This window comes from Zygosaccharomyces rouxii, assembly GCF_000026365.1.
Source record: "Zygosaccharomyces rouxii strain CBS732 chromosome F complete sequence".
In the NCBI taxonomy this organism is placed as follows: Eukaryota; Fungi; Ascomycota; class Saccharomycetes; order Saccharomycetales; family Saccharomycetaceae; genus Zygosaccharomyces; species Zygosaccharomyces rouxii.
Genome location: NC_012995.1, coordinates 132,324 through 145,149, shown reverse-complemented (window position 1 = coordinate 145,149; position 12,826 = coordinate 132,324). Strand labels below are relative to the sequence as shown.

Below are 12,826 nucleotides of genomic sequence, written 5' to 3'. Positions count from 1 at the left end.
TTTGGGCCTAACCTCCCTTTAGGCTAACATTATACTTTGATTAATCAACACAACATTTCAATAATTTTAGTAATAATTCTGGCAGTAATATGGTATTTATAAAGGGGAGAAAGAAGAAATTATACACTAAACCTAGGTTGGCTCTAAAGGTTAATGTGATACAGGTCAAGGAGGTTGATCTCTTCAGAGATTTCGAATGTCATCCCGTATGTCTAGTGACTACGAATACCTTTAACAGTATGAGAACTGGTAAATTGAAGTATCGTGGTACTAAATGGAACCAAGAGTTAAAGATTAAACTACCAACGAAGCCCACGTCTGAATGGGTTCGCATTATCATATATGATGAACTGCCGCCTAGTAGTGCATTGACTCAAGATGTTGGCGGTGGTGACTATAGCTCTCGGGAGGCGGTAAAGGGTGAAAGCCGATTGAGTGGTGTATCCGGTCGTGGTAGCTCTGCTGGTGTTAGTAGCAGTCAAGAATACAGCACCAGTAGTACTAACGATGTAAAACTCCCTAGACAAAGGAAATATCTTTACGTTGGAGAGGCTAAGTTATCGGTGTTAGATCTTTTCAAAAACCATGATGAATCTGCACAAGCAGAATTTGTCATACCGCCTACTTGGTACAAAATTTATGACAGGAGAAGGCATACGAGTGGTAAGATCGATGAATCTTGTGGCCAAGTGGAATTGGGATTTCATCTGGTGACTTTGCAGAAACAGGATAATTTGGGTCAAGCATACAATCAGTGGAAGAACAGTTTATCGGCTGATCTCAGGTATCAAAAGACTCTGAAAAAATCCAACAACGCTATCGGTGGTATCAGCAATAAACAAGCCAGTGGATCTGCTTCTGATCTGGAAAAATATCCAGGGCCAAAGTACGTGGATGATGAGGATGATGGGTTTGATTCTTACGTAGATTATTCGGATGAGGATGGTGTAGGTGATTTTGACTCCGATTATGAACTTTTGGCGGCACTCCAGTCTCATGATAGTGATGATGTGGCTTTTGATGCTGATAGTGTGGGCCTTTCATCAATGGTTTCGGCATTAGATGAGTACGAAGTCGTTCGACCTGAAGAGGCATCTGTGCCACCTTCAATGAGCACACTAGGATTTGGTGGTGGTGGTGCAGGTGGCGGAAGTAATGAAACAAAGGATTCCACGCCGGACGATGCTTTCGAGGACGAACCAGAAGAATTGTCTGACACCATTGATGAATATAGCGAAGATGAAGATGATAATACGGCTGATATTACGGTTAAGAAATCGGGAAACCGTCTTACAAATTTGAGAAAGAAAAGAAATCATAATCGTAAGTTTAAGCAGATTTACTTGTCTAACTGGGCCAATTACAAGCTTTCAAAGAAACAACATGCCGCTGGTATAGTATTTATGGAGATTCAAAGTATAAAGGATTTACCCTGTTCCAAGACAAAAGTTTCGAGAAGGAAATACGATATGGACCCCTTTGTGATTGCAGTATTTGGTAGAAGAGTGTTCAAGACATCATGGAGGAAGCACACTTTGAATCCCATCTTTAACGAATGTGCTGCATTTGAAGTGTTTCCAAACGAGACCCACTTTGGATTCCATTTCAACGTAATGGATAAAGATGCATTTTCATATAACGATAAAGTAGCCCGCTGTCATCTTTCCTGGTCAGAAATGATGGATTCCCAACGTGGTCCAGATGGGGACTGGGTACCGCTCGAATTGCCACTTCAAACTATGAAGGCTAATCTGAATGATCGGTCTCCAAAGCTTTTGGTAAAGATGAAGTTCTTACCTTACGCTCGCTTAAAGGAATTCTTCTGGAAAAATGCCGTTAACATGGGGACTGGATTAGAGAAGTTCGACATTGCTCAATTGTCTTTCTATTTAGATAGGATTGGGTCTTTCACTACTGAGGAGGTATGTGATTTCTTTAAACATTTCAAAAGATCACCTTGGAGCGGCGAATGTATCACAAAGGATGAACTGATAGAATATTTACAGAAATGGAATCAATCTTCAGGGTTTAAAAACGTTTGGAAATGTCCATGTTGCGCTAAATCCTGTAAACCAACCAGAAATACCATGAAGTCTAAATTGGTTGTGGAGAATGATTTAATCACTCATTTTGCAGTTTGCTCGTATGAACGAAAGTACAAGTTATTGAAACCTTCCTATGTTTCTTCGGATTTTGCCTCTAAAAGGTGGTACTCCAAGATTCTCATCAAACTGACGTATGGGAAATATGCATTGGGTTCCAATAATGCAAATATTCTTGTGCAAGATAGAGAGACCGGTATTATTCTTGAAGAGAAAATTAGCGCTCATGTTAAACTTGGTATGAGAATCATTTACAATGGTAAGGGCAAACAATCGAAGAATTTTAGGCAATTGTTGAAGACACTTTCCATCCGGCAGGGCAAAAAATTTGATGATCCATCATCTGTCAAGCAAATTGAGTCTTTTATTAAGTATCATTCTTTGAACATGTCAGAGTGTGAAAATGCGAATTACAAGACCTTTAATGAATTCTTCTATAGGAAATTAAAACCTGGCACTCGGATTCCAGAAGGTGATACTTCCAAGATATTTGTATCGTCAGCAGACTCTAGATGTACTGTATTCTCCAGTGTGCATCAATCAAAGGAAATATGGATAAAGGGATCGAATTTTACTATACCCAGACTCACGGGGGGGTATGCCCCTGAACTGTTTAATGATAGAGCATGTAGCCTTGCAGTTTTCAGACTGGCTCCGCAGGATTATCACAGATTCCATTCCCCATGCAGTGGTACTATCGGAAGGCCGATCTACATAAATGGAGAATACTACACGGTTAATCCTATGGCGGTCCGCAGTTCGTTAGATGTCTTTTGTGAAAATGTCAGGGTCATAATCCCAATTGAGTCACCGGAATTTGGTACTTTATTGTGCATTCCAATTGGTGCTATGATGGTAGGATCAATCGTGCTTACTTGCAAAGAAGGTGATACCATTGCTAGAGGTCAGGAATTGGGCTATTTCAAATTTGGAGGCTCTACAGTCATTGTTGTCATACCCTCTGATAAAATTTTATTTGACTCTGATCTATCTAAAAACTCAGTGGATGGTATCGAAACTTTGGTCAAGGTTGGAATGAGTGTAGGTCATACTCCAGATATCAGCGAGTACAAGAGAGAACGTGTGAAGCTAGAGGATCCTGAGCAAATTGAAAGTGTCAAAAGGAAAATTAGCATCAAACATGAAAATGCAGATATTTTGGGCAGATTATCTTGGCAATATCGTGCATTGGAAAATTTTGTTACAAAACAATACGGTAAACCTGAGATAGTCTCAGAGGAAGTAGGTGGTAATCATACAAATGAGGGCTACCTCGTAGAAAATTCGTCATCGTCTACATTTCCTTCTAGCGGTTGATAATGCTCAATACCCACTGGAAATAATAATAATGATAGTGATGATAATGGCATTTAAAATCTTGCATGTAAATATTTGCGAGATATCAGATTGCATAATTTATTTAATAGAATTCAGCATATAGGTTGGAAAGAATTTGTATTACTAGTTCTTCAATTTTATATTTTTTTTTTTTTTTATTCTCTTCTATTACTATGCCTTGAAATGAGATGAGGTGCCTCCGCGTTAAGAAGACTTAGATTTCAAAAGTTTCAGCAACTTCAACTAGCATAAAGAACAAAAAAAAGAACACAAGTTATAAGCATTTGTGGTTTGAATTAGATCATGGATGCACTTCTCCAGAAGTTTAAGTATGTTGTGTTTGATAATCGAGTGTCAATCGGGTCAGAATGAGTACTAACATCTAACTTTTAATTGAAGTGAAAAGCGCCCAGATGACCCCAAGGCTCAAAAGAGGATCTCAGTAGAAGAGAGGGAAGAAGATGTAAATCCATTCGCATTGCCAACAGGTTCCAGAAACTACAATGCTCAATACTATCACATGTATGAGCACAGATTGAGGACGATGAAGAATCGCGTTAGGAAAGAGTGTATAGAGAGATGGAATGATGATTTTAAACTTAATGGAGAACCTGTTGTAATGAAGCAGAAAGTATTGGATATTCAGGCTGGTCAACCATGCTGGGCCATTGGTAGCATTTACTGTGAAATGAAATATAAACCAAATATCTTGGAAGAGGTGATCAATGACACCTATGGGGCTCCAGACCTTACCAAGAGTTATACGGATGTAGAAGGTACTGATGAAGTAATGCTTGAAGATGAAAGCGGTAGAGTTCTTCTTGTGGGTGACTACATCAGTAAGACTCCGTTTGTCACAGGGACAGTGATCGGAGTGCTGGGGATGGAAGCTGAAGCTGGTACCTTTCAAGTTTTAGATATTTGTTATCCCACGCCATTGCCTCAGTCACCTCTACCAAAACATGATAAACATGATAATAGGAAAATTGCATTGATATCAGGCCTTAATTTAAATTCAACCTCTCCAGGTCGTCTCTTGAAACTACAACTTCTGCAAGAATTTCTACTGGGTAGAATATGCAATGATGATGAAATAATAAATATTGGCAAATTGGTTATTTTAGGAGATTCAGTGGATGCTAAAGTTGACGAAAAAGGCCCTGGTGATATGATAAATTGTTTGGAAGAACTGGGTAAATTTTTAAGCAATATTTTGCAATCAATACCCATTGATCTCATGCCCGGTATGAAAGATCCTACAGATAAATCGTTACCTCAACAACCATTGCATAAAGCCCTGTTTAGAGATTCTTTGAGACCACTTTTTGAAGAAGTCAACAAACAACTTTTCAACGTGGTTACCAATCCTTACTGTTTCACTTTTGAAGGGCTTAAATTATTAGCGATAGCAGGACAAAACATCAATGATATTTGTAAGTACATTATTCCTTATCAAGAGGATGGAAAGTCTGAAGACTCTCAATTGGAGGACACCGTTGATCATCGGTTAGACTTAATGGAATGTACTATGAAATGGCAAAACTTAGCGCCTACTGCACCTGACACTCTTTGGACTTATCCTTACAAGGATGATGATCCCTTTTTACTCGCTGAATGGCCACACATATATGCTGTGGGGAACCAACCAGATTTTGGTACAAGAGAATTAGATCTTAAGGGAAGAAGAATAAAAATGATATCTGTACCGGAATTCAGTAGTACAGGAAAAATTGTGTTATTAGACATTAAAACGTTAGAAACAGAAATCGTGAACATCGAATTATAATGTGGAATATTTACAGGTAATTAATAATATTTATTATGTTCTTTTCGTTACTCTTTTGATGGGTACTGTACGGCCTTTCACGTTGGAACCTACACCATATGTGGTGTCTGCACCGATACGTGAAAAATCTGTTGTTCTATTATCCTTCTCAACATCGATACGATCTAACAACTTTGCCGCTAAATCAGGTATTATCGGTTGGCACAAGATGGACAAAATACGAGAAGTTTCCATACAGAGAAAGATGATAGCATCTTGTTCCGCTGGGCCTTTGGTCCATGGTTCAGCGTTTTGCATAAAGGCATTTGTATCATTTATAATAGACCATACGTCTCTTAATGCAGAGGCAGTTTGGAAGTTGTTCATCTTTTTGTCCATTGAAATAGGGATGTTACTCAGTTTCTTGACTAAATTATTAACCTCAGCTTGTAAGTTATCGTCGTTGACAAGCAATGGGTTCCTCCCATCTGAATAGAACTGAACAGCACGTTGTAAATTGAATTTAGGGCCACAGCATCTGTTGACCAGATTCCCCCATTTAGATGCAAACATTTCAGTCAATGAAAACAATTTACTCTCTTGGAAATCACCATCTTCCTCCAATTGAGAATTTTCCAGTAGAAACCACCTCATGGGATCTTCGCCGTAATGCTTTTTCATCAACAGAGGATCAACTACATTACCCAAGCTTTTGGACATCTTCATGCCGTTACAAATCCAGTGGCTATGAACTACCACTTGCCTCGGTAGCGGCAATCCTGCCGCCATGAGGAAACTGGGCCAATATATCGTATGAAATCTAATGATATCCTTACCGATGACATGTGTCGTATTACTCCACCAGTCCCTCGGACTTTGAATCTCTTTCCTAGTGTGAAGTAATTTGGTGTGTGGTTCATTATTCATAATTGCATCGATACCACCAATGGAGGTCAAATAGTTACAAAGAGCATCGAACCATACGTACATTTTCTGAGATGGATCTCCAGGTACATCAATTCCCCATTTGAGACGAAATGAAGGTCTTGAGATTGATAAATCTTGCAAACGATTGTTACGCAGTTCATTCAAAATTTGCACTCTTTTAACTTCAGGATAAATGAATTGAGGATTCGACTCGATGTAATCAATTAGCTGATCATTGAAGTGTGATAATTTGAAGAAATGATTTTTTTCAGAATGGTAAACTACCTCGTTATTAGTCTCTGTATTTAGATATTTGCCAGTATTAACGGGATCTTCAATGACTTTAGATTCTGGATAGAAAGTCTCATCAGAAATGGAGTACCAGCCTTTGTGCTCGCCTTGATAGATGAAGCCATTCTTGTCACACAAGTTCCAAAGTTTCCTCACATTATTAATATGGTCTGTGTCCGTAGTTCTTATAAACCTGGTAAAGTTAACGTTGAAGGCCTTGTCTAACGTAATGAAATCATCATAAAGTTTATCTACAAACTGTTTGGGATTCTGAAAACCGTTCCTCTCACTTGCCAATTGAATCTTCAGACCATGTTCATCAGTACCTGTGGTAAACAGATTTTCTTCACCTTGTAGTGTTTTCCACCTGTGGAAGACATCGCATATTAAACTTGAGTAAAGATGGCCCAGATGTGGTTTAGCGTTGGGATAAAAGATTGGTGTAGTTACATGAGATACCAATCGACGTTGGATCAAACACCTGCGAAGAAGCATTCTCGCGCTTTCCACTTAACTCGACTTCGAGGTTAGTTTACTGTTCAATTCTATGTGCATAATAGTAAGTTAAAAGTTGTGTAGATTTATACAAAGATAGCCATTAGGGCAAAGACTGTGTAAAAAATGAGTAGTGGGTAAGCAATTAAAGCTCTAGCATCATGGAGTTGTAAAAGAGAATTGAAAAATGCTGATGATGACCAAGTACTCCAAGCCACGAATATGGCACCTAGAGCATAACCCAAAGTATTATCCAAACTTAAAAAGACACCAATTAGCGATAAAAAGCACAATGGTAAGAAACAATAACCAAGAACAGATGCAGTGTTGAAAAATTGTAATTTAGCAGGTGAACCAGATTCGTTATTGCCCATGAATTTGGATAAATTGTGTAGTGAGACCGTACCGAATAGAGCTACACCGTATATGTAACCAAAATGAACTTTACCAGCCAACAGTAAAAACAATCCAAATAGTAAGAAGAAAATTAGTGGACCTGCCAAATCTGAATCACCTAAAATTTCATCGGATAAAATGTTTCTGGAGCTAACAGGATTACAAACGATTCTTGTCTTCGTAATAACATGAGCAAAATTAATACCAATTTCTTCTAAAAGAGGGGGTTCATGAGGATATCCCTTTGTTGATAATGCATTGAATAAGCCAGATGGTAATGGATCAGGACTGATACCTAATGAATCAGCACCATTCGCACTTGTGGAAGACGCACCTTGAAATGACATGGACCCTTGTGGGAACGCGAATTGGCTTGATGGCTGGTAGAAGCCTGAACTACCCTTAGGGTTTTGATAATACGACATGAGACTAATGCTGACCTTTCGATTGCCTTCCTACCTATGTTTAAATTGGAAGTTGTAGTTAATTTGTAGTATTTATTGTTTAGTTAGTGAACTTCGGTCTTTGACAACTAACAAGGTATACATGTTAAAGGTTGATCTGTTGGATCGTGAACAAAACTTGGGACCAACATGACCTGACGTCGAAGTACCAAGGGGAACCAATTCATGATAAACAGATGGAATCAACCAAAGCCATCTAAAGGAAGGCCAAGTGTTCACGTGCAGTGATGATTAAGATGTGGTTAACTGAAAAATTGTCAAGCTTGTTGTTGTCGAGAACTTTTCACCAATTCGATTCAGTCAAAAAGATCCAAGCATGTCAGAATTCGTCGTCACCTACATTTCCCACTCTGCTCAGCTGGATGAGGCTCAAGTGAAGCACTTAAACCATGAACTAGAGTCAGTTTTCTCGAAGAGTGAACTTTCCACCAAGAGATTGGCACCACATGTAGTAGACGTTACTTTTACTGTGGATTCAGACTGGTCCAGCGTTAAGAGGGCACTAGATCCCCTAATAGATTCTCAAAATCAAATCGACATTATTGTACAACGCAACGATTCTCACCGTCAAAAGAAATTGGTCGTATTCGATATGGATTCAACACTTATATACCAAGAAGTTATCGAAATGATTGCATCCTACGCCAACGTAGAGCCACAAGTCGCTGAGATCACCAATCGTGCTATGAATGGTGAACTAGACTTCGCCCAATCGCTACAGGAAAGAGTCTCGCTCTTGAAAGGTCTTGAAATCGATCCGCTTTACGATGCTATCAAGCCAAGACTACAGGTTACCAAGGGTGTGCCAGAACTATGTGAATCGCTAAAGGCACATGGTGTAAAACTGGCAGTGCTAAGTGGTGGCTTTACACCATTTGCAGAGTACATCAAGGATAAACTACATCTTGATTACGCAAGAGCTAACAATCTTGAGACTCAAGACGGTAAACTTACAGGTACTACCAGAGGACCCGTAGTTGATGGCAATTGCAAAGCAGAAACACTAAGATCCTTGTGTGAGCAGTACGGAATTGATCCTCAAGACAGTATGATGGTGGGCGATGGTGGTAACGATCTCCCAGCAATGGCGGCTGCAGGATACGGAGTCGCCTGGCACGCCAAACCCAAAGTACAACAACTAGCGCCATGCAAACTTAACACAGAATCAATGATTAATCTCTTATACGTCATAGGATACATAAACTAAACCTATATAGAAGAAAACTTATTACACATTAGAAGCAATTGCTTGCTTGACACCAGCTGGGTTAGCACCAACAACCTTGGCGACTTGCTTACCGTCCTTGAAAAGGATGAAGGTTGGCATAGAAGAGACTTCGTTCTTTTGAGCGACCTCAGGAACTTGGTCAACGTCGACCTTGTAGAAGTCAGCTTGAGAGTATTCGTTAGAGAACTTTTCGACCATTGGAGAGATCATCTTACATGGACCACACCAGGTGGCGAAGAAGTCGACGACGACCAACTTACCAGCGACAGCCAAAGCCTTGTCAAATTCAGCAGAAGAAGCAATTGCAGAAACACCCATTTTAATTTCGAACGATTTGTTGATATATGTATCTAACTGATAGATTAGATTGGTTATATAAGTAGCAGAACTCCAAGAAGCTGAATCTCACATTGTATCAAGAACCTCCTCCCTTTATATGCCACCCTTCTGGCTTCGCCCATCACTTTTTACTAAGCGAGCAGCTAGTCAACAGCAAGCACCTTTGGGACCCATTTGTCAGAACGAAGGAACGAACTAGAACATAAAAGAAGGTAAAATTACAATGATGATTATTAAAGGATAAGTGATTATAAACGAGGTTGAATTGAATTAACCGCCGAGGGTGCTGGTACTACGAAGAATCCCTTAGCTATCTAAGCCTTGTAGATATTCTATGTATGTATATAATCATAGGGCTCGTAATAAGCGACGTATCTTGATTGCTTGTGGCGGTTACCACCAGCGAAATCTTGTTTACAAGAACACCAAAGTTTAGAGAAGAGTAATACAAGCACTAGGAGAAGGATACAGATAGGTTTACATAGTCAGGATGAGTGAGGAAGATTTCACGCGGTTACCGCTAGAGCAGAAACTCGATCACAAGTTGTGGAAAGCCAGACTCAATGGGTACCAAGAGCTGAATCAAAATTTCAAAGGCGGTAAGGGCCAGGAACACTGGAGAAGGCCGGAGTTGTTTGGAAAGTATCTTATGGATTCAAACGTAGTTGCACACGAACAAGCTGTGATCAGTTTAGAGACTTTCCTCAAAGAGGTTGATGTGCCCGCCAAGGGAATTGATCTGAAGACCATTTTTGAAATTTGGATCCCTGCACTGGCTGAGAAGGGCCTGTCGTCATCCAGGGCCACAACTAAGGAAAAGGCTAACGAGTGTATTATTGTGCTATGTTCTCTAGACCGATCCATTATGCAGAGTGTGGAATTGATACTGCCGTTTTGTGAAAAAAAGATGCCGAAATTGGTAGCGAATTCATTGCACAGTTTGAGAGAACTGATTAAATCCTTTGGGCTAACCAATTGCAATTCTCAACAGTTGCTACCGCAACTGTTGGCGCCATTAGCTAAACTAGCAGGACATGCAGACAAAAACGTTAGGTCTGAAACGTTGGGACTGATTGTAGAAATTTACAAATGTACAGGTAGAAATAAGGCTTTTTTACAAGAATTATTATTAGATCAATTAAAGCCCATCCAACAGAGAGAGCTAGACAAGTTGTTTACAGCGGCAGATTCGGAAAATCCCCAAGATCAGGCATCGAGGTTATTTGTATGGCAACGGAGGGAACAAGAAAATAGTGCGAAGGATCACGATGGTGACACGATAATGGAACAGCAATTTTCTCAAGGTCATGGGACTTCAGCTGCACCGGCATCTGTACCGGCAGCAGCAGCACCACCGGTCCCCATTGATCCCTTGGATCTTTTGCCAGAACAAACTATTCTTGATAAGTTACCAGAAAATTTTTACAGCAGACTTTCATCAAGCAAGTGGAAGGACAGAGTGGAATCGTTACAAGAATTTTACGACAGGGTACTAGTACCTCTGAAAAAGTTGAAGTTCCACAAGGAAGATTATAGCGAGCTTTTGTCTGCACTGGGTCACGTGATTCAAAAAGACGCCAACGTTCAGGCTGTATCCTTGGCGGCACAATGCGTTAGTGAAATTTGTCAGAAAATGAAAAATACCAATTTTAACAAACATTACGTCGGGTTCGTGTTTACCCCATTGTTAGAAAGAACAAAGGAAAGGAAGACTACAGTAGTGGAGACCATTAGAAATGCGTTGCAAGCATTATGTCGACAACAGTATCCATTAGCTTCTCATGGTCACAATGAAGATATGTTGCAAGAAATCTTAGATTTTATGAAGCACAAGACCCCACAAATTAGACAAGAAACAACACTTCTTTTCATCTTTAATCTAAAACAACTAGGTCAACAATTAGGTGGTAATGGAGCCAAGAAGATCCTACAAAAATATTTGCCCGATGAAATTTGCCCAGCAGTTACCAAGATTGTCAATGATACTCAACCTGCCATTAGAGAATGTGGATTTGAATGTTTTGCAGTTTTGATTAAAATTTTAAGTAGAAAAGAATTACATTTTGAACTTGAAAAATTGGATAATTTGAAAAGACAAAAGATTCAAGATCATTTAGATAAACTGCCTGAGTTAGAATCGTCAGTCGAATCAGAACCAACAGCAGCGGCGTCTGCGACGGCAACAGCAACACCAACGACAGCGGCAGCACAATCACCTACGGAAGCTTCCACAATTCCTTCTAAAAGGGGCCCCACTTCGCCGCTGAAAAAATCCAATTCCCCCAATGTGCCAAAATCAAGAGTACTTCTCACTTCAAGAACTTTAGGAACACCACCGGCAAACGCTCCTTTACAACCAGCAGCTACGACTACTTCCCGCACGCAGGCACAAGCACAATTTAACACAGAATTAACCAAGTTGCAGAAGGATAAATCTGAGTGGATCCAAGAACGTCATCAGCTATTGTCCCAAGTGAACAAATTATCGAATTCTCAAACCCAGCTGGTCAGTGAAAACGAAGCCCTTCGAGAGCAGTTGAAATTGTCACAAACGAATCTACACGAACGCGGACTACAGCTGAGGTCTAAGGACCTACAGCTTACCAAACTACAAGATCGTATTGCTCAATTGGAGCTAGATCTAAGAGAATCTCACATGCAAATGCAACAACGTCAACTCTCATCCTCTGAGCCTGCGTCCGCCATATCGACAAATCTTGGTGTAAGATCCATTTCCTCATCTTCAATGGATCCTACAAGTGCAACAGGGAATGGCTATTCCAACAGATCAAAACATCTAAGAACTCCAAGCGAATCCAGTGATGATCTGCCCCGCCGTGTAGATTCACTACAGCTATCTAGCAGTCAACCGGGTGTGGCCGGTGTAACTGGATCACTATCAAATCCAGTCGCCACAACAACTACTACCAGCAGCTCATCCAGCGATGCTATCAATGAAGAAAGTTGGAAGCGTGCCGCCGAGGTAACTTCACAGCTAAAGGCAAGAATAGAAAGGATGAGAGCCAAAACCAGAGGTATAAAATAAGAAACATCACCAAGTATTTGTTAGTAAATTTAGTGTGCATCGGCATGTAAACTCCGAAGATTCTCGAAACTTTTCTGCGCTCTCTATGAATTTCAATTTCCCCCCACGCACCTTTCCTCTTAATGCATATGCATTTAGAGGAAAGTCTCCACACACGAACCGGTCCCGATCCGGTGGATTCCACTAATCGTTCTTAGCAAGAGACGCAAACGTTCCATGGGCTTCCACTTTTCCACTAAATGCATATGCATTTAGTGGACACCCCACAGACTGTTGGATTGATGCGAAATTTAACGTACGATGAGATGAGTTACCATGCAAGTTATGCAAGCATTTTGAGTTATAATCGATTTGAGATGAATATGATACCATATTGAAGAGGGAAAAGAAAAATGCGACAACGAAAATGAATAGAAATTCTTTTTCGGAGAATTA

At 40.1% G+C, this 12,826-nt stretch overlaps 7 protein-coding genes across 7 annotated transcripts; 4 read left to right on the top strand and 3 right to left on the bottom strand.

The window, feature by feature from the left end:
* Positions 1-89: 89 nt before the first annotated feature.
* PSD2 (phosphatidylserine decarboxylase 2) lies at positions 90-3,419 on the top strand (the record flags this gene model as incomplete). Its single annotated transcript, XM_002497228.1, has 1 exon — positions 90-3,419. One exon carries the CDS (start codon positions 90-92, stop codon positions 3,417-3,419), a length of 3,330 nt encoding a protein of 1,109 aa, XP_002497273.1.
* Positions 3,420-3,743: 324 nt separating this feature from the next.
* Positions 3,744-5,226, top strand: POL31 (DNA-directed DNA polymerase delta subunit POL31; the record flags this gene model as incomplete). Its single annotated transcript, XM_002497227.1, has 2 exons — positions 3,744-3,769; positions 3,840-5,226. 2 exons carry the CDS (start codon positions 3,744-3,746, stop codon positions 5,224-5,226), a joined length of 1,413 nt encoding a protein of 470 aa, XP_002497272.1.
* Positions 5,227-5,259: 33 nt separating this feature from the next.
* On the bottom strand, positions 5,260-6,918 carry MSM1 (methionine--tRNA ligase MSM1; the record flags this gene model as incomplete). The annotated part of the gene is made up of 1 exon (XM_002497226.1): positions 5,260-6,918. One exon carries the CDS (start codon positions 6,916-6,918, stop codon positions 5,260-5,262), a length of 1,659 nt encoding a protein of 552 aa, XP_002497271.1.
* An 86-nt stretch (positions 6,919-7,004) lies between these two features.
* Positions 7,005-7,739, bottom strand: YIP1 (transporter YIP1; the record flags this gene model as incomplete). Its single annotated transcript, XM_002497225.1, has 1 exon — positions 7,005-7,739. The coding sequence occupies one exon, from the start codon at positions 7,737-7,739 to the stop codon at positions 7,005-7,007; it is 735 nt and encodes a 244-aa protein (XP_002497270.1).
* A 355-nt stretch (positions 7,740-8,094) lies between these two features.
* On the top strand, positions 8,095-8,985 carry SER2 (phosphoserine phosphatase; the record flags this gene model as incomplete). Its single annotated transcript, XM_002497224.1, has 1 exon — positions 8,095-8,985. The coding sequence occupies one exon, from the start codon at positions 8,095-8,097 to the stop codon at positions 8,983-8,985; it is 891 nt and encodes a 296-aa protein (XP_002497269.1).
* Positions 8,986-9,006: 21 nt separating this feature from the next.
* On the bottom strand, positions 9,007-9,324 carry ZYRO0F01650g (uncharacterized protein; the record flags this gene model as incomplete). The annotated part of the gene is made up of 1 exon (XM_002497223.1): positions 9,007-9,324. One exon carries the CDS (start codon positions 9,322-9,324, stop codon positions 9,007-9,009), a length of 318 nt encoding a protein of 105 aa, XP_002497268.1.
* A 511-nt stretch (positions 9,325-9,835) lies between these two features.
* STU2 (Stu2p) lies at positions 9,836-12,391 on the top strand (the record flags this gene model as incomplete). Its single annotated transcript, XM_002497222.1, has 1 exon — positions 9,836-12,391. One exon carries the CDS (start codon positions 9,836-9,838, stop codon positions 12,389-12,391), a length of 2,556 nt encoding a protein of 851 aa, XP_002497267.1.
* Positions 12,392-12,826: the final 435 nt, after the last annotated feature.